The following is a 23,410-nucleotide window of genomic DNA, read 5'->3' as shown; positions in this document are numbered from 1 at the left end:
TTTGAAAAAAATGTAATTGGAATTTGCTCTAATTTCAGATAAAATGTCTTTTGATCATTTTGACTACAAAGGAGTCAGATTTGCTGTTGGGGTACAATCAGAAGAGACTCTCAACCATGCTGAAAATGAATTTGAAGTACTTGATGATGACATTTATAATGTAACCTATCCTAAATCAGGTAATTATCATATATTTGTTAAATCTTTTCATAGTTCCTTTAAACTAGGGCTGCAGTAAACGATTATTTCAGTAATCGAGTATTCTATCGATTATTTTTTACGATTAATCGATTATTCTAATAAGAAAAAAAAAATTAATAGACTGTTTTCCTTTATAAAAATTCATAAGACCCCCTGCCATCAGTCCCCAAGCCCCTTCGTTCCCCCCTGTGTGATCATCCCAAGTGCTTCAGTTCCCCCCAGTGCCATCGGCTCTATTCTCCCCCAGTGCCATCAGCTCCGTTCTCCCAGTGCCTTCAGCTCTCCCCACCCCAGTGTCATCAGCTCTACTCCCACAGTGCCTTCAGCTCTCTCCCACCCCAGTGCCTTCAGCTCTTCCCCCCTTGTGCCAGCAGCTCTTCCCCCCTTGTGCCAGCAGCTCTTCCCCCCTTGTGCCAGCAGCTCTTCCTCCTTGTGCCAGCAGCCCTTCCCCTTGTGCCAACAGCTCTCCCCCCCCTTGTGCCAGCAGCTCTCCCCCCCCTTGTGCCAGCAGCTCTCCCCCCCTTGTGTCAGCAGCTCTCCCCCACCTTGTGCCAGCATCTCCCCCCGCTCCTCCTGACACCTGAAGTGCACTGTGTCATTGGTTGCCATGACGCTGTTCACTCCGGGCGACCGGCCTTAGTCGCACCAACTTACCTTTCCAGCAGGGACGCCGCCGACACTCCATCGTTCTGTGCTGCTCTGCGTTTGACGTCACACAGCGCGTCAGGTCACGGCATGCGTACGTCAGGAGATCAGTGCAGCACGGGACCATGGATGTGCTGTGGAGTGTCCGGCGGCCCCCTGCTGGAAAGGTGAGTATTGCGGGCCAGCGGAAGACCACGGATATTTTTCCTTTTGTTTTAGCCCATTTCCACTTTTGTCATTTTTTTCACCTTTATTTTTGGCTAAGACTGCAGTAGTTGTTAAAAAGTATCTGTCAGCAGATTTGTACCTAAAAAAACTAGTTGACTTGTTGCACACAAAGGCATCTGTGTTGGTCCCATGTTCATATGTGCTCGCATTGCGGAGAAAAAAAAAATGATGTTTTAATATATGCAAACAAGCCTCTAATAGCAATGGGGCCGTTGCCGTTACACCTAGAGGTTCTGTTCTCTCTGCAACTGCCACGCCCCAGGGCTTTGATTGACAGGGTCAGGTCCTTGTCCTGTCAATCAAAGTGGAGACGGAGTGGAGGTACCGCAGACATTATGGAGGGGTGCACATGGCAATACTTGCATTGCCTGTGCTTTGGGTTCTGGTCACTGGTCAGTCAGTTTTCTGCCCAGTGATCAGAGGCTATTTTTAGTCTGCAGGAATTGGAGGGAAATTTTTCCGCTCTTTTGTTCAAGATCACTGGGAAGAATTTATTTCTGCCCAGTGATGCTCTTTATTGGTCATTTGGATGACCTATGAGGTCACAGGGATCGGGCGAAGTTTGCTCGAGCCCTGGTGACAGTTAGTCATTGGTGGGTCAGTGGGGATAGGGGCTATAAATGTCCAGGCTCTGCGGGCTTGTTTGCCGCACCTGCCCGGGAAGCCTGGACCAAGCGTCCCCCCCCCACCCCTTTATTTGGTAATGTTGAGGTCTGTTCAGGGTGGTTGATATAGTCATCCCGGAATGGGATGGACTCTGATGTATTGATGGTTTAAACGAGTCTGAGTTTGACTAGGCTCATGGTTTTTATATGGTTAATATTTTGGTTATATATTAAAGTTGGTTTAATTATGAATAGAGTTGAGCGAACACCTGGATGTTCGGGTTCGAGAAGTTCGGCCGAACATCCCGGAAATGTTCGGGTTCGGGATCCGAACCCGATCCGAACTTCGTCCCGAACCCGAACCCCATTGAAGTCAATGGGGACCCGAACTTTTCGGCACTAAAAAGGCTGTAAAACAGCCCAGGAAAGAGCTAGAGGGCTGCAAAAGGCAGCAACATGTAGGTAAATCCCCTGCAAACAAATGTGGATAGGGAAATGAATTAAATTAAAAATTAAATAAATAAAAATTAACCAAAATCAATTGGAGAGAGGTTCCATAGCAGAGAATCTGGCTTCCCGTCACCCACCACTGGAACAGTCCATTCTCAGATATTTAGGCCCCGGCACCCAGGCAGAGGAGAGAGGTCCCGTAACAGAGAATCTGTCTTCATGTCAGCAGAGAATTAGTCTGCATGTCATAGCAGAGAATGAGGCTTCACGTCAGCCACCACTGCAACAGTCCATTGGCATATATTTAGGCCCAGCACACACACAGGCAGAGGAGAGAGGTCCCGTAACAGAGGATCTGGCTTCATGTCAGCAGAGAATCAGTCTGCATGTCATAGCAGAGAATCAGGCTTCACGTCAGCCACCACTGCAACAGTCCATTGTCATAAATTTAGGCCCAGCACCCAGGCAGAGGAGGGAGGTCCCGTAACAGACAATCTGGCTTCATGTCAGCAGAGAATTAGTCTGCATGTCATAGCAGAGAATCAGGCTTCATGTCAGCCACCACTGCAACAGTCCATTGGCATATATTTAGGCCTAGCACACAGGCAGAGGAGAGGTTCATTCAACTTTGGGTAGCATCGCAATATAATGGTAAAATGAAAATAAAAATAGGATTGAATGAGGAAGTGCCCTGGAGTCCAATAATATATGGTTATGGGGAGGTAGTTAATGTCTAATCTGGACAAGGGACGGACAGGTCCTGTGGGATCCATGCCTGGTTCATTTTTATGAACGTCAGCTTGTCCACATTGGCTGTAGACAGGCGGCTGCGTTTGTCTGTAATGACGCCCCCTGCCGTGCTGAATACACGTTCAGACAAAACGCTGGCTGCCGGGCAGGCCAGCACCTCCAAGGCATAAAAGGCTAGCTCTGGCCACGTGGACAATTTAGAGACCCAGAAGTTGAATGGGGCCGAACCATCAGTCAGTACGTGGAGGGGTGTGCACACGTACTGTTCCACCATGTTAGTGAAATGTTGCCTCCTGCTAACACGTTGCGTATCAGGTGGTGGTGCAGTTAGCTGTGGCGTGTTGACAAAAGTTTTCCACATCTCTGCCATGCTAACCCTGCCCTCAGAGGAGCTGGCCGTGACACAGCTGCCTTGGCGACCTCTTGCTCCTCCTCTGCCTTGGCCTTGGGCTTCCACTTGTTCCCCTGTGACATTTGGGAATGCTCTCAGTAGCGCGTCTACCAACGTGCGCTTGTACTCGCGCATCTTCCTATCACGCTCCAGTGCAGGAAGTAAGGTGGGCACATTGTCTTTGTAGCGTGGATCCAGCAGGGTGGCAACCCAGTAGTCCGCACAGGTTAAAATGTGGGCAACTCTGCTGTCGTTGCGCAGGCACTGCAGCATGTAGTCGCTCATGTGTGCCAGGCTGCCCAGGGGTAAGGACAAGCTGTCCTCTGTGGGAGGCGTATCGTCATCTTCCTGCCTTTCCCCCCAGCCACGCACCAGTGATGGACCCGAGCTGCGTTGGGTGCCACCCCGCTGTGACCATGCTTCATCCTCATCCTCCTCCACCTCCTCCTCATCCTCGTCCTCCTCGTCCTCCAGTAGTGGGCCCTGGCTGGCCACATTTGTACCTGGCCTCTGCTGTTGCCAAAAACCTCCCTCTGAGTCACTTCGAAGAGACTGGCCTGAAAGTGCTAAAAATGACCCCTCTTCCTCCTCCTCCTCCTCCTCCTCCTGGGCCACCTCCTCTTCCATCATCGCCCTAAGTGTTTTCTCAAGGAGACATAGAAGTGGTATTGTAACGCTGATAACGGTGTCATCGCCACTGGCCATGTTGGTGGAGTACTCGAAACAGCGCAACAGGGCACACAGGTCTCGCATGGAGGCCCAGTCATTGGTGGTGAAGTGGTGCTGTTCTGTAGTGCGACTGACCCGTGCGTGCTGCAGCTGAAACTCCACTATGGCCTGCTGCTGCTCGCACAGTCTGTCCAGCATGTGCAAGGTGGAGTTCCACCTGGTGGGCACGTCGCATATGAGGCGGTGAGCGGGAAGGCCGAAGTTACGCTGTAGCGCAGACAGGCGAGCAGCGGCAGGATGTGAACGCCGGAAGCGCGAACAGACGGCCCGCACTTTATGCAGCAGCTCTGACATGTCGGGGTAGTTGTGAATGAACTTCTGCACCACCAAATTCAGCACATGCGCCAAGCAAGGGATGTGCGTCAAATTGGCTAGTCCCAGAGCTGCAACGAGATTTCGCCCATTATCACACACCACCAGGCCGGGCTTGAGGCTCACCGGCAGCAACCACTCGTCGGTCTGTTGTTCAATACCCCGCCACAACTCCTGTGCGGTGTGGGGCCTGTCCCCCAAACATATGAGTTTCAGAATGGCCTGCTGACGTTTACCCCGGGCTGTGCTGAAGTTGGTGGTGAAGGTGTGTGGCTGACTGGATGAGCAGGTGGAAGAAGAGGAGGAGGAAGCCGAGAAGGAGGAGGTGGCAACAGGAGGCAAAGAATGTTGCCCTGCGATCCTTGGCGGCGGAAGGACGTGCGCCAAACAGCTCTCCGCCTGGGGCCCAGCTGCCACTACATTTACCCAGTGTGCAGTTAGGGAGATATAGCGTCCCTGGCCGTGCTTACTGGTCCACGTATCTGTGGTTAGGTGGACCTTGCTACAGATGGCGTTGCGCAGTGCACACTTGATTTTATCGGATACTTGGTTGTGCAGGGAAGGCACGGCTCTCTTGGAGAAGTAGTGCCGGCTGGGAACAACATACTGTGGGACAGCAAGCGACATGAGCTGTTTGAAGCTGTCTGTGTCCACCAGCCTAAATGACAGCATTTCATAGGCCAGTAGTTTAGAAATGCTGGCATTCAGGGCCAGGGATCGAGGGTGGCTAGGTGGGAATTTACGCTTTCTATCAAATGTTTGTGAGATGGAGAGCTGAACGCTGGCGTGTGACATGGTTGAGACGCTTGGTGACGGAGGTGGTGGTGGTGGTGTTGGTGGTACATCCCCTGTTTGCTGGGCGGCAGGTGCCAACGTTCCTCCAGAGGCGGAGGAAGAGGCCGAGGCGGCAGCAGCAGAATAGGCCGAGGCGGCAGCAGCAGAAGAGGTAGCAGGGGGAGCCTGAGTGACTTCCTTGGTTTTAAGGTGTTTACTCCACTGCAGTTCATGCTTTGCATGCAGGTGCCTGGTCATGCAGGTTGTGCTCAGGTTCAGAACGTTAATGCCTCGCTTCAGGCTCTGATGGCACAGCGTGCAAACCACTCGGGTCTTGTCGTCAGCACATTGTTTGAAGAAGTGCCATGCCAGGGAACTCCTTGAAGCTGCCTTTGGGGTGCTCGGTCCCAGATGGCGGCGGTCAGTAGCAGGCGGAGTCTCTTGGCGGCGGGTGTTCTGCTTTTGCCCACTGCTCCCTCTTTTGCTACGCTGTTGGCTCGGTCTCACCACTGCCTCTTCCTCCGAACTGTGAAAGTCAGTGGCACGACCTTCATTCCATGTGGGGTCTAGGACCTCATCGTCCCCTGCATCGTCTTCCACCCAGTCTTGATCCCTGACCTCCTGTTCAGTCTGCACACTGCAGAAAGACGCAGCAGTTGGCACCTGTGTTTCGTCATCATCAGAGACATGCTGAGGTGGTATTCCCATGTCCTCATCATCAGGAAACATAAGTGGTTGTGCGTCAGTGCATTCTATGTCTTTCACCGCTGGGGAAGGGCTAGGTGGATGCCCTTGGGAAACCCTGCCAGCGGAGTCTTCAAACAGCATAAGAGACTGCTGCATAACTTGAGGCTGAGACAGTTTCCCTGGTATGCATGGGGGTGATGTGACAGACTGATGGGGTTGGTTTTCAGGCGCCATCTGTGCGCTTTCTGCAGAAGACTGGGTGGGAGATAATGTGAACGTGCTGGATCCACTGTCGGCCACCCAATTGACTAATGCCTGTACCTGCTCAGGCCTTACCATCCTTAGAACGGCATTGGGCCCCACCATATATCGCTGTAAATTCTGGCGGCTACTGGGACCTGAGGTAGTTGGTACACTAGGACGTGTGGATGTGGCAGAACGGCCACGTCCTCTCCCAGCACCAGAGGGTCCACTAACACCACCACGACCATGTCCACGTCCGCGTCCCTTACTAGATGTTTTTCTCATTGTTATGGTTCACCACAACAACAAATATATTATTTGGCCCAATGTATTGTATTCAAATTCAGCGGGATATAAATTTGAGGCCTAGTATTTAGGCGCTGGGTGACCGGTATGGATTTAGTGACAGAATTAGACTTGGAAATGCACAGAAGCGTGTGTGTGAAGTTATTCTGAATGACCCTATGTGCACCTTGAATATTATATACCCTTTTTGGGATAGATTTCAAATAGCTCTGATATAGCAGGAACCACTAAATTATGAAATTGCTAAATTGGGAATTGTATTTCAACCCAGAACAAAAAATGTGCTTTGACGGACACTAAATATCTTGCCCAGCAACAACAGTACAGCGGTAACGAGAGATTTAGCAGGATATAAATTTGAGGCCTAGTATTTAGGCGCTGGGTGACAGGTATGGGTTTAGTGACAGAATTAGACTTGGAAATACACAGTAGCGGGTGTGTGTGAAGTTATTCTGAATGACCCAATGTGCACCTTGAATATTATATACCCTTTTAGGGATAGATTTCAAATAGCTCTGATATAGCAGAAACCACTAAATTATGAAATTGCTAAATTGGGAATTGTATTTCAACCCAGAACAAAAAATGTGCTTTGACGGACACTAAATATCTTGCCCAGCAACAACAGTACAGCGGTAACGAGAGATTTAGCAGGATATAAATTTGAGGCCTAGTATTTAGGCGCTGGGTGACAGGTATGGGTTTAGTGACAGAATTAGACTTGAAAATACACAGTAGCGGGTGTGTGTGAAGTTATTCTGAATGACCCAATGTGCACCTTGAATATTATATACCCTTTTAGGGATAGATTTCAAATAGCTCTGATATAGCAGAAACCACTAAATTATGAAATTGCTAAATTGGGAATTGTATTTCAACCCAGAACAAAAAATGTGCTTTGACGGACACTAAATATCTTGCCCAGCAACAACAGTACAGCGGTAACGAGAGATTTAGCAGGATATAAATTTGAGGCCTAGTATTTAGGCGCTGGGTGACAGGTATGGGTTTAGTGACAGAATTAGACTTGAAAATACACAGTAGCGGGTGTGTGTGAAGTTATTCTGAATGACCCAATGTGCACCTTGAATATTATATACCCTTTTAGGGATAGATTTCAAATAGCTCTGATATAGCAGAAACCACTAAATTATGAAATTGCTAAATTGGGAATTGTACTTCAACCCAGAACAAAAAATGTGCTTTGACGGACACTAAATATCTTTCCAAGCAACAACAGTACAGCGGTAACGAGAGATTTAGCAGGATATAAATTTGAGGCCTAGTATTTAGGCGCTGGGTGACAGGTATGGGTTTAGTGACAGAATTAGACTTGGAAATACACAGTAGCGGGTGTGTGTGAAGTTATTCTGAATGACCCAATGTGCACCTTGAATATTATATACCCTTTTAGGGATAGATTTCAAATAGCTCTGATATAGCAGAAACCACTAAATTATGAAATTGCTAAATTGGGAATTGTACTTCAACCCAGAACAAAAAATGTGCTTTGACGGACACTAAATAACTTTCCCAGCTACAACAGGACAGCGGTAACGAGAGATTTAGCGGGATATAAATTTGAGGCCTAGTATTTAGGCGCTGGGTGACAGGTATGGGTTTAGTGACAGAATTAGACTTGGAAATACACAGTAGCGGGTGTGTGTGAAGTTATTCTGAATGACCCTATGTGCACCTTCAATATGATCTACCCTTTTAGGGATAGATTTCAAATAGCTCTGATATAGCAGAAACCACTAAATTATGAAATTGCTAAATTGGGAATTGTATTTCAACCCAGAAGAAAAAATGTGCTTTGACGGACACTAAATAACTTTCCCAGCTACAACAGGACAGCGGTAACGAGAGATTTAGCAGGATATAAATTTGAGGCCTAGTATTTAGGCGCTGGGTGACAGGTATGGGTTTAGTGACAGAATTAGACTTGAAAATACACAGTAGCGGGTGTGTGTGAAGTTATTCTGAATGACCCAATGTGCACCTTGAATATTATATACCCTTTTAGGGATAGATTTCAAATAGCTCTGATATAGCAGAAACCACTAAATTATGAAATTGCTAAATTGGGAATTGTACTTCAACCCAGAACAAAAAATGTGCTTTGACGGACACTAAATATCTTTCCAAGCAACAACAGTACAGCGGTAACGAGAGATTTAGCAGGATATAAATTTGAGGCCTAGTATTTAGGCGCTGGATGACAGGTATGGGTTTAGTGACAGAATTAGACTTGGAAATACACAGTAGCGGGTGTGTGTGAAGTTATTCTGAATGACCCAATGTGCACCTTGAATATTATATACCCTTTTAGGGATAGATTTCAAATAGCTCTGATATAGCAGAAACCACTAAATTATGAAATTGCTAAATTGGGAATTGTACTTCAACCCAGAACAAAAAATGTGCTTTGACGGACACTAAATAACTTTCCCAGCTACAACAGGACAGCGGTAACGAGAGATTTAGCGGGATATAAATTTGAGGCCTAGTATTTAGGCGCTGGGTGACAGGTATGGGTTTAGTGACAGAATTAGACTTGGAAATACACAGTAGCGGGTGTGTGTGAAGTTATTCTGAATGACCCTATGTGCACCTTCAATATGATCTACCCTTTTAGGGATAGATTTCAAATAGCTCTGATATAGCAGAAACCACTAAATTATGAAATTGCTAAATTGGGAATTGTATTTCAACCCAGAACAAAAAATGTGCTTTGACGGACACTAAATAACTTTCCCAGCTACAACAGGACAGCGGTAACGAGAGATTTAGCAGGATATAAATTTGAGGCCTAGTATTTAGGCGCTGGGTGACAGGTATGGGTTTAGTGACAGAATTAGACTTGAAAATACACAGTAGCGGGTGTGTGTGAAGTTATTCTGAATGACCCAATGTGCACCTTGAATATTATATACCCTTTTAGGGATAGATTTCAAATAGCTCTGATATAGCAGAAACCACTAAATTATGAAATTGCTAAATTGGGAATTGTACTTCAACCCAGAACAAAAAATGTGCTTTGACGGACACTAAATAACTTTCCCAGCTACAACAGGACAGCGGTAACGAGAGATTTAGCAGGATATAAATTTGAGGCCTAGTATTTAGGCGCTGGGTGACAGGTATGGGTTTAGTGACAGAATTAGACTTGAAAATACACAGTAGCGGGTGTGTGTGAAGTTATTCTGAATGACCCAATGTGCACCTTGAATATTATATACCCTTTTAGGGATAGATTTCAAATAGCTCTGATATAGCAGAAACCACTAAATTATGAAATTGCTAAATTGGGAATTGTACTTCAACCCAGAACAAAAAATGTGCTTTGACGGACACTAAATAACTTTCCCAGCTACAACAGGACAGCGGTAACGAGAGATTTAGCGGGATATAAATTTGAGGCCTAGTATTTAGGCGCTGGGTGACCGGTATGGATTTAGTGACAGAATTAGACTGGGATATGGCCAAAAAATAACCACACTATTGCTGGTTAAATGCACTTGGTGACGGGCGCAGCTTGCCCCTGATGTAGTATATGGCCAAAAAATGAACAGACTATTGCTGGTTAAATGCACTTGGTGTCACAGCTTGACCAACCACACTACTGAGGGTTAAATGCACTTGGTGACGGGCGCAGCTTGCCCCTGATGTAGTATATGGCCAAAAAATAAACAGACTATTGCTGGTTAAATGCACTTGGTGTGACAGCTTCACCCTGATGTAGGCTTTAGCCAGAAAACAACCACACCATTGAGGGTTAAATGCACTTGGTGACAGGCGCAGCTTGCCCCTGATTTTGTATATGGCCAAAAAATGAACAGACTATTGCTGGTTAAATGCACTTGGTGTGACAGCTTCACCCTGATGTAGGCTTTAGCCAAAAAACAACCACACCATTGAGGGTTAAATGCACTTGGTGACAGGCGCAGCTTGCCCCTGATTTTGTATATGGCCAAAAAATGAACAGACTATTGCTGGTTAAATGCACTTGGTGTGACAGCTTCACCCTGATGTAGGCTTTAGCCAAAAAACAACCACACCATTGAGGGTTAAATGCACTTGGTGACAGGCGCAGCTTGCCCCTGATTTTGTATATGGCCAAAAAATGAACAGACTATTGCTGGTTAAATGCACTTGGTGTGACAGCTTCACCCTGATGTAGGCTTTAGCCAAAAAACAACCACACCATTGAGGGTTAAATGCACTTGGTGACAGGCGCAGCTTGCCCCTGATTTTGTATATGGCCAAAAAATGAACAGACTATTGCTGGTTAAATGCACTTGGTGTGACAGCTTCACCCTGATGTAGGCTTTAGCCAAAAAACAACCACACCATTGAGGGTTAAATGCACTTGGTCGCAGCTTGTGCTGGCGCACCACAAGACACAAAATGGCCGCCGATCACCCCAGAAAAATGTGACTGACAAACGGTCTGGGCAGCCTAAAAACAGTGAGCAATTGAGGATCAGCAGCTCAATGATCCACAGCTGCAGATCGATCAGTTAATCAAGTCCTTTGGAGGAGTTAATCTGCCTAATCTCGCCCTACTGTCGCAGCCGCAACCTCTCCCTACGCTAATCAGAGCAGAGTGACGGGCGGCGCTATGTGACTCCAGCTTAAATAGAGGCTGGGTCACATGGTGCTCTGGCCAATCACAGCCATGCCAATAGTAGGCATGGCTGTGATGGCCTCTTGGGGCAAGTAGTATGACGCTTGTTGATTGGCTGCTTTGCAGCCTTTCAAAAAGCGCCAAGAAAGCGTCACAAAAGCGCCAAGAAAGCGACGAACACCGAACCCGAACCCGGACTTTTACGAAAATGTCCGGGTTCGGGTCCGTGTCACGGACACCCCAAAATTCGGTACGAACCCGAACTATACAGTTCGAGTTCGCTCATCCCTAATTATGAATTAACAGGCCTCAGCCTATCTCCACTCTCTAGTCTGGTGTTTTATTTCATTAATGTTATAGTTAGAGAATGTATTATGTGTTTTGGTGAGCATATGCTATGTATTGCCATGGAAGTTGGTAGGTAGAACATGCTGCTAGCAAAAGTTAAAAATGTCCAAAAAGCTAGACAACCACTTTTATCACATACTGGACACCGAATACAAATACCAGAAAAATAAACTATTAGATGAATTAGGGAATATGTATTACTATCGGGTGTTAATGGGAGATGTACTCAACCTGTGTCTGCTTGATAAAACTGTTGATTACTTTGCTATTTTGCTGGATGCATTTTTTCTAACTTTGCAATAAATCCTATAATAGTGTCATAAGGGTTAATTATAATTGTTACAGTACAGTAGTATTTTGCCTTTATTAATTTAGACTTTCACAAGCTGTTAGACCACATGCACATGGCTGTATTACAGATCCATTTTCTACAGTGTCATTTAAAGTATCTATAGTGCATGAGGTCTTTACCGTAACTACGAGGCATACATAGTTTTTTTTTTCTCTTGTATTGTATATGTACAGTAATGTGTTGTTTTTCCTTGGACCAAAGTACAAGTATTATGGGTGTAGCTAAAGGTTCATAGCCCCTAGTGCAAGAGCTCAGCTTGGGCCCCCACTTCCCTCAGTGCTTTGTGGCCAGGGACAGGGAAGCACATAGCCTTCATGCTGCCTGAGGCAAAAATTGAAACGCCACCCCCCATTCCAAATTCTTGACCTAACACCTTCCTTCCAGCCAGAGGTGTAACTTGACCAGCATGCACTTTCTATAATTCCGGTGTCTTTTTATGTGGCACAAGGGTCTTGGAGCCCTCTCAGGATCCTGAGCCTAGTAGCAACTGCTACCTCTGCACCCTCTATAGCTACGCCCCTGACAAGTATTATACAGAGTATAAGTGCATACAGTATATATGGAGCAGTATAGATTTGCCACCATAAGGCCTCTGTGCATAAAACTTTATTTATGTGAAGTCAATCAGTAGCTCTAAAAAAAGTGTCGCTAAGGCTTTCATAAAAGTTTTGATATGTCATAACAACATATCTAAAGTTTTGATCTGTGGGGGCTAAGTGCTCAGACCCCCATCAGTTGCTAGTATGAGAAAAGAGAAGTTCAGTGCACTCTCGAGAAGAATCAAGAAGAGCTCATAGACTTTCTATTCACCCTATCTACTGCAGCGAGAAGACGAGCGTGCTACTGTATGTGAGCACTTCTGTCTCTTCATTCTAGTGATCAGTGGGGGTCTTATCACTCAGATCCCCACAGATCTAAATCTTTTATATGTCACTATGGAATTTCAAAAGTCTTTTGAAAGCTCAGTGACCCCTTAAAGAAATTGTATATCTGGCCAATTGTATACATTTATCAAATGTTTTATGTGTTTACTCTTGCAGGTAGTAATTGGATGATTCAAATCTTGAATTTAATTAAACACAAAGGGGATCTTGAAAAAAGTAACAGCATACCTATCTTTATGAGATCACCATGGTTTGAATCAATTGGCAATCGAGAACCAATCGAAAAGATGGAATCTCCAAGAATATTATCTTCCCATCTACAACACCACATTTTTGCAAAGTCTTTTTTCAAATCTAAGGCAAAAGTAAGTAAAACATGACACTTTTACAGAGTCAGAATGCTTGCCCATAAGAGACGCACAAGTGAAAAAGTGGCTCATTCTGAACGAGCCTAAAATAATTCAAGCTATTAATTAGGAGCAGTAAAGTGTTACTGTTGAAAGAGTAGGGTATTAGAGGCACGTGGCAGCAATAGTAACGGCAGTAGCATGGAACATACAAGGCAATATATCATAGTAGTAGTAATAGCGGTGGATACATAGTGTTAATAGTGGTGGCAGTAGGGAATTAGCAGCAAGGAGTAGTAGCTGCAGCAGTGGCAGCAGCAGGACAAGCCAAAAGGTAGATGTTGGCAGGCAGACAGCAGCAGTGGCAAAATGGTGCACTGTTAGCAAGCCTAGATCTATTTATCGGCCCAGGGCTTATTTTACTCTTGCAGAGCTTGCACATTGCAATGCGTGGAGAAAAAACGCCAGATGTTCAGAGCTAGAGGCAGCAGAGCTTGGGTTTTGGGCACCTTTTGAGCCTAATGCACCCACACTGTCAGTGACATCACCAGTTCCCGAATTACATATGGTCCTGGCAGTTCTTTGGGAAGTTCTGCCCATACGACTCTGTTTTTTATTGCTGCCACCTCCTCAGCACCCTTGTCTGGCTCCCAGATCCTGTCTAACACAATCATCACTGGAGTCCTCACCCTCCCTGCCACTTTTATCAGACTTGAAATATCATGGTGGGCTCATTGGCCCACCTCCCGATTCTATGCTCTGCATTTGCCACGACTGTCACTATCACTGCTCTCACCACCAATACCGAGGGTATAGGTGCCACTATTACCATCACCAACACAGCTATACATAGGGTCTGCAGCCTTCTCCTGAACCTCCTCCTCAGGGCAGTCCAAATGCTTACTGGTGTCAGCAGTAGGGTAAGGTGGTGTTTTGTTGCCCCTTCTTAGGAAAATAGAAGGTGCTTCACTAGGAATGGGCAAGGGAGACAGAGAGGATGGCACTGTAAGGCTTATCTGGGGCTTCAAGGTGGAGTAGCAGGAGGAATGCTGTGACCCCTGGCTCCTGCCGGGGGTAAAATGCCATTCTAAACAATGTGGGAATTTTTCAACAAGCCGCCGGAGGATGTCAGCATGGCCTTATGTAGGATCTGTGGGCAGAAGTTAATGCGTGGCCAGGGTGCCAATGTTGGCACCATGGCCCTGCATTAATGCATGGAATGTCACCATAAAGTGGCCTGGAAAAAACCGAAGCGCTACTATACTGGTACAGCCTGATGCAGCAACTACATCTTCCAATGTTCCGCACCCCATCTCCAGCAGTCAAGGCTCCTCCCCCTCGGCAGAAAGGAGCTGTATTTCCTTCCCATTGTTTACTGTTCCTGATGATCCTCCTACTCCTTGTCATGCATTTCGTCAGCAATCGAACACCGAGGCAATTAAAAAAAGACAACAATATGCATGCACTTAACCAATGGCACACAATCTGACCATGCTCCTGGCCAAGTTACTGGTACTACCATCCCTTTCCATGTGGTTGACTCTGCCCATTTCAGATAACTGATGGCTTGTGGCAAGCCAAGTTGGAGAGTCCCAAGCCGTCATTACTTCTCTAAAAAAAAGCTGTACCAGCCCTGCACATGTATGTTGAGCAGAAGGTGAGCCAGTCCTTGAGCTTGTCGCTGTCTGGTACAGTTCACAGCAGTGCCGACATATGGAACTATAACTATGGTCAAGGACAATATATCTCCGTTATGACCCACTGGGTAAATGTGGTTCCTGCCCAGACGCACCAGCAACTTGATGATTTCTTGATGATGCAGGTGGACCGGGATACTGACATGTGTAACTTTGATGTTAGCCACGCATGACACCTGCCATTTGCTGAGTCCCTTTGAGGAGGCCTCTTTATTTATCAGTCTCCAGGACTACGGGATGAATGATGTCATTCCACTCCTTCACATCCTTGAGCAGATGCTGATAAATCTGGCTGGCCAGGAACAGCAGACACCCCATCTACATCTCACGGCCACCTGAGTCCTGTGGGGGCTGAACTGGTGGAGGGGGAAAACGAAGATGAGGAGGACATTAACACCCAGAAAATGTATACAGGTAGGAGCAGTGATGTGTGCTGTATATGGCTCCCTGCACCCCAGTGAGATCCCTACTCCCATATATAGAGAGAGAGTACAGATTATAAAGCGCTATAGGCACCTGAATTCAGCACCTATTTCTTAAAGGTTTATAACGGTTTCAGTAGATCATGTATACATTTCTTTATTGGCAAATGGGGGGGTGAAAGGGGAGGAGCCAGGGGTGGGATGGGCCAGGGGTGGGTAGTGGGGCCCAATTCAGACTCTTGCTATGGGGCCCAGTGATTTCTGTGTATGCCCCAGAAATAGGTGGTTTGTCTGCACAAGCGACAGGAGATGAGCAGGAGGAGCTGGAGGGTGATGAGGAAGACCAGGCAAATGCCCCCAACAGACCATGGCAATATGCAGTGGAGATGGAGGCAGGGAGTCCCTCTTCGTCCCTTGTATAAATGGCCAGATGCATGCTGAGTTGCTTGCATAATGACAGTTGCATTATCACCATTCTGCAGAGGGATGACTAGCTCTCCACAATGTTACACCATCGCTAGAGAGATAATAAACTTAACTACTATAAAGACATCCTATGTAGCCAGTTGGTCACTGCCTATTTGTGCCATTGTCGATCCTCACAAAAACCTGACTGGGGGAACCTCTGAGCTCATACTCCATGGAGTGGGTGGAGGAGCAGGAGCAGCACCATGTCCATTAGCAGAAACTGGTGTCTCCAGTCTCCGACAAGCACGTTTCTTCACCCACCTACTGAAGAAACCACCCAGCAGCAGGACATGGTGCAGAACCTGAACTAATATATGGTGGCATACTTGGAATGTACCCTGTCACCCCAGATCCAAGATCCCCTGGACTACAGGGCAGCCAAACTTGAATAGTGGCCACAACTGGCCGAGTTTGCCCTGGACAAGCTTTCCTGCCTGGCCAGTAGTGTGGTATCAGAGCAGGTGTTTAGTGTGGGAGATATATAGTTACCCAAAAGAGAATTTGTCTTTTAACACAAAATGTAGAGAGATTAACCTTTATAAAAATGAATCAGGCATGGATCAGCCAGGTTTTCCCATACACTGTTGCCTGATGCCTTAGTCTAGATCATTCTGGCAGTAATGTTCTGACTGCAGTGTGCTGCAACACCAGAACATTGTGAAAAATGACCCGTTCATTCTGGCCATGTGCTTCAGCCACTATTCTGATGCTGTCACCCACCTGATTCCACACACCTGCTGCCATTTTTTCCTACTGCCACCATCAGCAATACAAATAAGTCAGAAAGGCCTGATGGGATACACCCAAAACTAATAAAAGATCTTAGCGGTGAACTAGCAAAACAATTAACAGATTTATTTAACCAATCACTGGTAACAGGAGTTGTCCAAGAAGATTGGAAATGAGCAAATGTTGTGCCCATTCACAAGAAAGGTAGTAGGGAGGAATCGGGCAACTATAGGCCAGTAAGCCTGACATCAATAGTGGGGAAATTAATGGAAACCATACTTAAGGAGAGGATTGTGGAACATCTAAAATCCCATGGATTTAAAGATGAAAAACAGCATGGGTTTACTTCAGGGAGATCATGTCAAACTAATCTTATTGATTTTTTTGATTGGGTGACTAAAATAATAGATGGCGGAGGTGCAGTAGACATCGCTTATCTGGACTTTAGTAAGGCTTTTGATACTGTCCCACATAGAAGGTTTATTAATAAATTGCAGTCTTTGTGCTTGGACTCCCATATTGTTGAATGGATTAAGCAGTGGCTGAGGGACAGACAACAGAGGGTTGCAGTCAATGGAGTATATTCAGATCATGGTCTTGTTACCAGTGGAGTACCTCAGGGATCTGTTCTGGGACCCATATTGTTTAATATCTTTATCAGCGAAATTGCAGATGGTAAGGTGTGTCTTTTTGCTGATGACACAAAGATTTGTAACAGGGTTGATGTTCCTGGAGGGATACACCAAATGGAAAAGGATTTAGGAAAACTAGAGGAATGGTCAAAAATATGGCAACTAAAATTTAATGTTGATAAGTGCAAGATAATGCACCTGGGGCGTAAAAACCCAAGAGCAGAATATAAAATCTGTGATACAGTCCTAACCTCAGTATCTAAGGAAAGGGATTTAGAAACTTTTAAATACAGGGAGTGCAGAATTATTAGGCAAGTTGCATTTTTGAGGATTAATTTTATTATTGAACAACAACCATGTTCTCAATGAACCCAAAAAACTCATTAATATCAAAGCTGAATATTTTTGGAAGTAGTTTTTAGTTTGTTTTTAGTTTTAGCTATTTTAGGGGGATATCTGTGTGTGCAGGTGACTATTACTGTGCATAATTATTAGGCAACTTAACAAAAAACAAATATATACCCATTTCAATTATTTATTTTTACCAGTGAAACCAATATAACATCTCAACATTCACAAATATACATTTCTGACATTCAAAAACAAAACAAAAACAAATCAGTGACCAATATAGCCACCTTTCTTTGCAAGGACACTCAAAAGCCTGCCATCCATGGATTCTGTCAGTGTTTTGATCTGTTCACCATCAACATTGCGTGCAGCAGCAACCACAGCCTCCCAGACACTGTTCAGAGAGGTGTACTGTTTTCCCTCCTTGTAAATCTCACATTTGATGATGGACCACAGGTTCTCAATGGGGTTCATGAGGAGGCCATGTCATTAGATTTTCTTCTTTTATACCCTTTCTTGCCAGCCACGCTGTGGAGTACTTGGACGCGTGTGATGGAGCATTGTCCTGCATGAAAATCATGTTTTTCTTGAAGGATGCAGACTTCTTCCTGTACCATTGCTTGAAGAAGGTGTCTTCCAGAAACTGGCAGTAGGACTGGGAGTTGAGCTTGACTCCATCCTCAACCCAAAAAGGCCCCACAAGCTCATCTTTGATGATACCAGCCCAAACCAGTACTCCACCTCCACCTTGCTGGCGTCTGAGTCGGACTGGAGCTCTCTGCCCTTTACCAATCCAGCCACGGGCCCATCCATCTGGCCCATCAAGACTCACTCTCATTTCATCAGTCCATAAAACCTTAGAAAAATCAGTCTTGAGATATTTCTTGGCCCAGTCTTGACGTTTCAGCTTGTGTGTCTTGTTCAGTGGTGGTCGTCTTTCAGCCTTTCTTACCTTGGCCATGTCTCTGAGTATTGCACACCTTGTGCTTTTGGGCACTCCAGTGATGTTGCAGCTCTGAAATATGGCCAAACTGGTGGCAAGTGGCATCTTGGCAGCTGCACGCTTGACTTTTCTCAGTTCATGGGCAGTTATTTTGCGCCTTGGTTTTTCCACACGCTTCTTGCGACCCTGTTGACTATTTTGAATGAAACGCTTGATTGTTCGATGATCACGCTTCAGAAGCTTTGCAATTTTAAGAGTGCTGCATCCCTCTGCAAGATATCTCACTATTTTTGACTTTTCTGAGCCTGTCAAGTCCTTCTTTTGACCCATTTTGCCAAAGGAAAGGAAGTTGCCTAATAATTATGCACACCTGATATAGGGTGTTGATGTCATTAGACCACACCCCTTCTCATTACAGAGCTGCACATCACCTAATATGCTTAATTGGTAGTAGGCTTTCGAGCCTATACAGCTTGGAGTAAGACAACATGCATAAAGAGGATGATGTGGTCAAAATACTCATTTGCCTAATAATTCTGCACTCCCTGTACATAAAGGGAATCAACAAAGTAAAAGAGGAGAGAATATTTAAAAGAAGAAAAACTGCTACAAGAGGACATAGTTTTAAATTAGAGGGGCAAAGGTTTAAAAGTAATATCAGGAAGTATTACTTTACTGAGAGAGTAGTGGATGTGTGGAATAGCCTTCCTGCAGAAGTGGTAGCTGCAAATACAGTGAAGGAGTTTAAGCATGCATGGGATAGGCATACGGCCATCCTTCATATAAGATAGGGCCAGGGGCTATTCATAGTATTCAGTGTATTGGGCAGACTAGATGGGCCAAATGGTTCTTATCTGCTGACACATTCTATGTTTCTGTTACTGCCACTGCTGTTGCCTCCCACCTCCCCACTTTGTGACTGGGCCACTGTGTTGCCTCCTCATGCTGTTGCCATTGTCACCTCTCTGTGACTGTGCCACTGAAGTGACACCTCATGCTGTTGCCACCCTCCCCACTCTGTGACTGGGCCACTGTATTCACTCCTCATGCTGTTGCCACCATCCCCAATATGTGACTGGGCCACTGTGTTGACTCCTCATGTTGTTTCCACCCTCACCAGTATGTTCTGGGGACATTAGGGTCCCTGTTTGCCTTGTTGACATCACAGTTTATTTTACAATTTTTCTGATCTGTCAGAAGAACTGAAAAATGAAAAACACAAAAGATCCTGTCTTTGGAGCATATATAAGGCCTCTATTACATGGTCAGCATTTTGCATCAGGATTTGATTATGATTTGGAAGCCAAAAGCAGGAGTGTATCCAAAATAGAGAACACATGCAAATATTTTCTTCACTTGTCATCTCTGTTTTGGACACACTCCGACTTCGTATTCCTGCTTTAAAATGTCTTTAAAGTCATAGAATCGAAGTCCGAAGTTATTCACCAAAATCTCGCATGACTTTCGATTTAACAAATTTTGCCTCATCGAATCACATACATTTTAATGCTGTACGGAGACAGGTCTCTGTCCAGCATTAAAACAAAGTTTTTAAACAAATCTACTTTGGGTCATGGATCTGAAGCTTGATTTTCTCACCCCTACTGGTAGGGGTAGAGCAGCGATGGCTACCTATGTTGGTTACCTGTGTGCTGGTGGGGGGGGCCACATTATAAAATTTGCTATGGGGTCCAGTCATTTCTAGTTACACCCCTTGTTGGGGTAGTAGTAGCAGTGGTAGCTGTGTAGTGGTAATTGTAGTGACAGTAGAGGTAGCAGCAGCAGCAGCCATACAGTATGGAACATGATGACTGGTAGGCAGACAGCAGCAGTGGCATGACCGGGCCAACAATAATAACCACCATCAGCAAAGGCGTCAGCTGGAAGTGTGTGAAAATCCTCACGGATCCATGTTTCATTGATTTTGACAAAAGTGATGTTTTGCACACTTGTGGAGCACAACTTTGTCCATTTAGATGTGGCAACACCTCCTGCTATGCTGAAAACTCTCTGAATTGACACTAAAGGCTGGACAAGACAGTATAGCAAAAGCTAACTGGGCCAGTTCCAGACACAATTCCAATTTGTCTGCCCAGAAGTCCATGGGGTCAGGGAACATGGTACGTGCTGGAGAAAAGCCACAGTCCATTTAGAAATAAAACTGGTTGTTCAGGCAGTACTACTCCGTTTTCCAATGTGTGTTAGCCTTACCTGGAACCTGTTCATGATACTGAAATGGCTTCTGCTGTGGATTCTGCTACATGTGGTAGCAGAGAGGGCTTGAGGTAATTTAATATTGGGGTGGGTCCTTGTCAAACATACAGGCAGCGGGCGTCCACTTTCTGAAAGCAATTTAGCTTTCCTCTGGCAACAGAAAACCATTCTACCAGTCTAAAAAGAGTTGCTATCCAGTAATAGAGCTGGCTGCGCTCTGTAATTCCACAGAGGGTTACTTTGTCCTCTGCTGCTGTCTTTAATAAATGAGCAGATGGTGCAGAACTATGTTCTTATAGTTAGTAAAAAGCTTATTTTCTACATGTACTTTTTAATATGCAAGTAGACATGGGGTTCTTAAATGTAAATAGACTATATAAATAGTATTAGTAAATATGGTGGTAGACTAATGGGCTAATGCTAAACACATTTTGGGGCTACTATCCTTTTCCTCAGTAGACAGAAAATATATTAACACTACATGGGACTACAGAGCACATCCATCTCAGAAATACCTACTGCACAAACTCATGCTGGGCCGATGGCATATTCTTGGAGCGTCAAGAACAGTGGCATGTGAAAACTTGGCCACCGCTTGACTGAAATTACTTGTTTTTATAGTGCGCTGCATTGCAAATTTATATTGTGTGCAAAACCGCAGTGGAGACCATGCATATACAGTATATCATTGATAATATCACAAGTTTATGGTGATACTTCATCTGGATCTAACAGCCTACTTCATATAAAACACTGTACTTTTCAGAGATGTCAGTACACTGAGGGAAGGACATTTATTATATGTATGGTGGTTAGGACCTTTTGTATGTTTTATTAGATGCTGGGCACTGAACAATAGATATTCTATTTTAAACAATTGCAACTGGAACTGCTATTTTATAATATCATTTTTTTAGTTTTAACTGGAATCTTATATGTTCTGTTTGTTACTTGTTTTCCACTATCATCAATATAATTAAATGATACATTGTGTACAATTGCCTTGAGGGTCTGAACCACAGTTTTTGCATATTTCCATTAATCAGTCTGAGGGCATTTGACTGGTTTAGGCACTCCACATTGTAGTTAATATCACCTAAGAAGTGATCCATCCAATATATATTTTCTTTTAAAAATATACAATAGGAAAATATACATGATAGGCATCACTGTGTCTGAAAACACACATGCTATTAAAATATAAAAATATTTATCCCAGATGGTGAATGGAGTAATAAAAATAATAAACTAAATGGCAGATTTGCCTTTTTTGGCAGTTCAAAAAAAAAAATTATAAAAACTTTTCAGAAAATCAAATACACTCCAAAATGGTATAAATAAAAACTTCAGATCCTTTGTAAAAAGAAAGGTGGAGTCTGATTGGTTGCTATGGGCAATTAAGCCAGTTCTACTTTTAACCAGTTTGATAAATGACCCCAGAGATCCATAAAACCTTATCCATAAAATTGCTTATTTTTTTTCAGTTTCACCCCATTTGTAATTTTTTCCAGCTTCCCTTTAATGCCATCAAAAATGGTGCCATAAGAATGTAGAACTTGTCCCCAAAAAAACAAGACCTCATATGGCTACTGTGAACAGAAAAATCAATAAGCTATGACTCTGGGAAGGCAGGAAGTAAAAAATGAAAACAAAAACGGAAAATCGGCATGTCAGTAAAGGCTTGAAGAGGCTCTGTCACCAGGATCAACCCTATTAAACCAGACATACTGCCTGGGAGGGCTCATCCTGCTGATTAAAACTGTAGCTTTCTTTTGTCTGTATGTTAAACGACTGCAGAAAAATCATTTTTATTCCTAGGCAAATGAGAAATTCGAGCACTAAGAGGCGGGCTGAATGTTCTGAGCTCTGCTCTGTAACACCCCCTGTGCTCTGCACACGCATCCCCTTCCATTGATTGAAAGGGCTAGACATGCTGAGGGCAGAGCTGTGTCGTGGTTTATACATACTGTATGAATATTATACCCACTCTGTACTATAGCTTCACCATACTGAGATCTGCTCAGAACTCTAAAAGTTACATATTACTGCTTTATTCACAGGTACAATATATGATTATAAATAGAGATGAGTGAATCGAACGCGATGAAGTGGAATTCGAATCCGAATTTCCTCACGCTTCGTGGTAACAAATCACATTTTTAAATGGATGCTGTACATGTTAGGACATGGAGCAAAGAACTCTAGGAATGAGGGATCACCCACAATGTCATGCATGCAGCCAATCAGCAGCCAGTCAGCTCCTGGGATGTCACAGCCCTATAAATAGCCTCAGCCATCTTGGATTCTGCCATTTTCCAGTGTGCTTAGTGCAGGGAGAGACGTTAGCAGGCGCTAGGGACAGTGTTAGAAAAGACTTATTGTGCTTAAAAAAACAATTTAGGGCCCTTTCACACGAGCGGATCCCGTGAGGGTAATCCGCTGCGTGAAAGAGTGCCAAGCGCCGCTCTGGACAGCAGAGACATGCTATGATAATGCTTTGCGCCTCTCTGTGACCTTTTTACTGCAAAATCTGAGTGAGATAAAGTTGTCACCGTAATTTTGTAGTAAAAAATCACAGTTTTTACATCATAATAGTCTAAAAAACAAATATATAGTGAATATTATGTAATAATTATGTAGTAAGTCAGTGATAATATCTGAAACTGGAAAAGCTGGGTAATAACTCAGTGTAGATCGTGAGTTATTACCCAGCTTTCCCAGTGTTAGATTTTTTCCCAGTGTCAGATATCATCCCAGTGTAGATCGCAAATATTTTAATCGCAAATTTTCCATGCAAAAGGTTACACTAATAAGCTTGTCATAAGACTCAGTCTAATATTCTTGTCAGAAGACTATGAAACCAATAGATGGCGCTTTTGAATTATGAACAGCGCCCTCTATTGGTTTCATAGTCTTCTGACAAGAATATTTGTCTTGTCATAAGACTGTGAAACCAATAGAGGGCGCTGTTCATAACTCAATAGCGCCATCTATTGGTTTTCATAGTCTTGACAGCTGAAAAAAAAGGCAGATTCTGCTCATTTGCATAAACATGGGCATATTGGAAAGATAT

General features: G+C 44.6%; 1 protein-coding gene across 3 annotated transcripts in view; it reads left to right on the top strand.

Moving 5' to 3' along the window:
* The window catches only part of LOC122928577 (sulfotransferase 2B1-like), a 139,808-nt gene that overhangs the window by 68,759 nt on the left and 47,639 nt on the right, over positions 1-23,410 (top strand). For all 3 annotated transcript variants that reach the window (XM_044281556.1, XM_044281557.1, XM_044281555.1), the window contains exons 2-3: positions 39-179; positions 12,691-12,899. In XM_044281556.1, the coding sequence (XP_044137491.1) occupies positions 44-179; positions 12,691-12,899 (345 nt within the window). In that variant the 5' untranslated portion in view covers positions 39-43. The remainder of the gene's footprint in view (positions 1-38; positions 180-12,690; positions 12,900-23,410) is intronic.

The sequence above is a fragment of the Bufo gargarizans genome, chromosome 2 (genome assembly GCF_014858855.1).
Source record: "Bufo gargarizans isolate SCDJY-AF-19 chromosome 2, ASM1485885v1, whole genome shotgun sequence".
Classification (NCBI taxonomy): domain Eukaryota; kingdom Metazoa; phylum Chordata; class Amphibia; order Anura; family Bufonidae; genus Bufo; species Bufo gargarizans.
The sequence above is the reverse complement of the archived record's forward strand: the minus strand, read 5'-3'. Positions and strand labels throughout refer to the sequence as shown.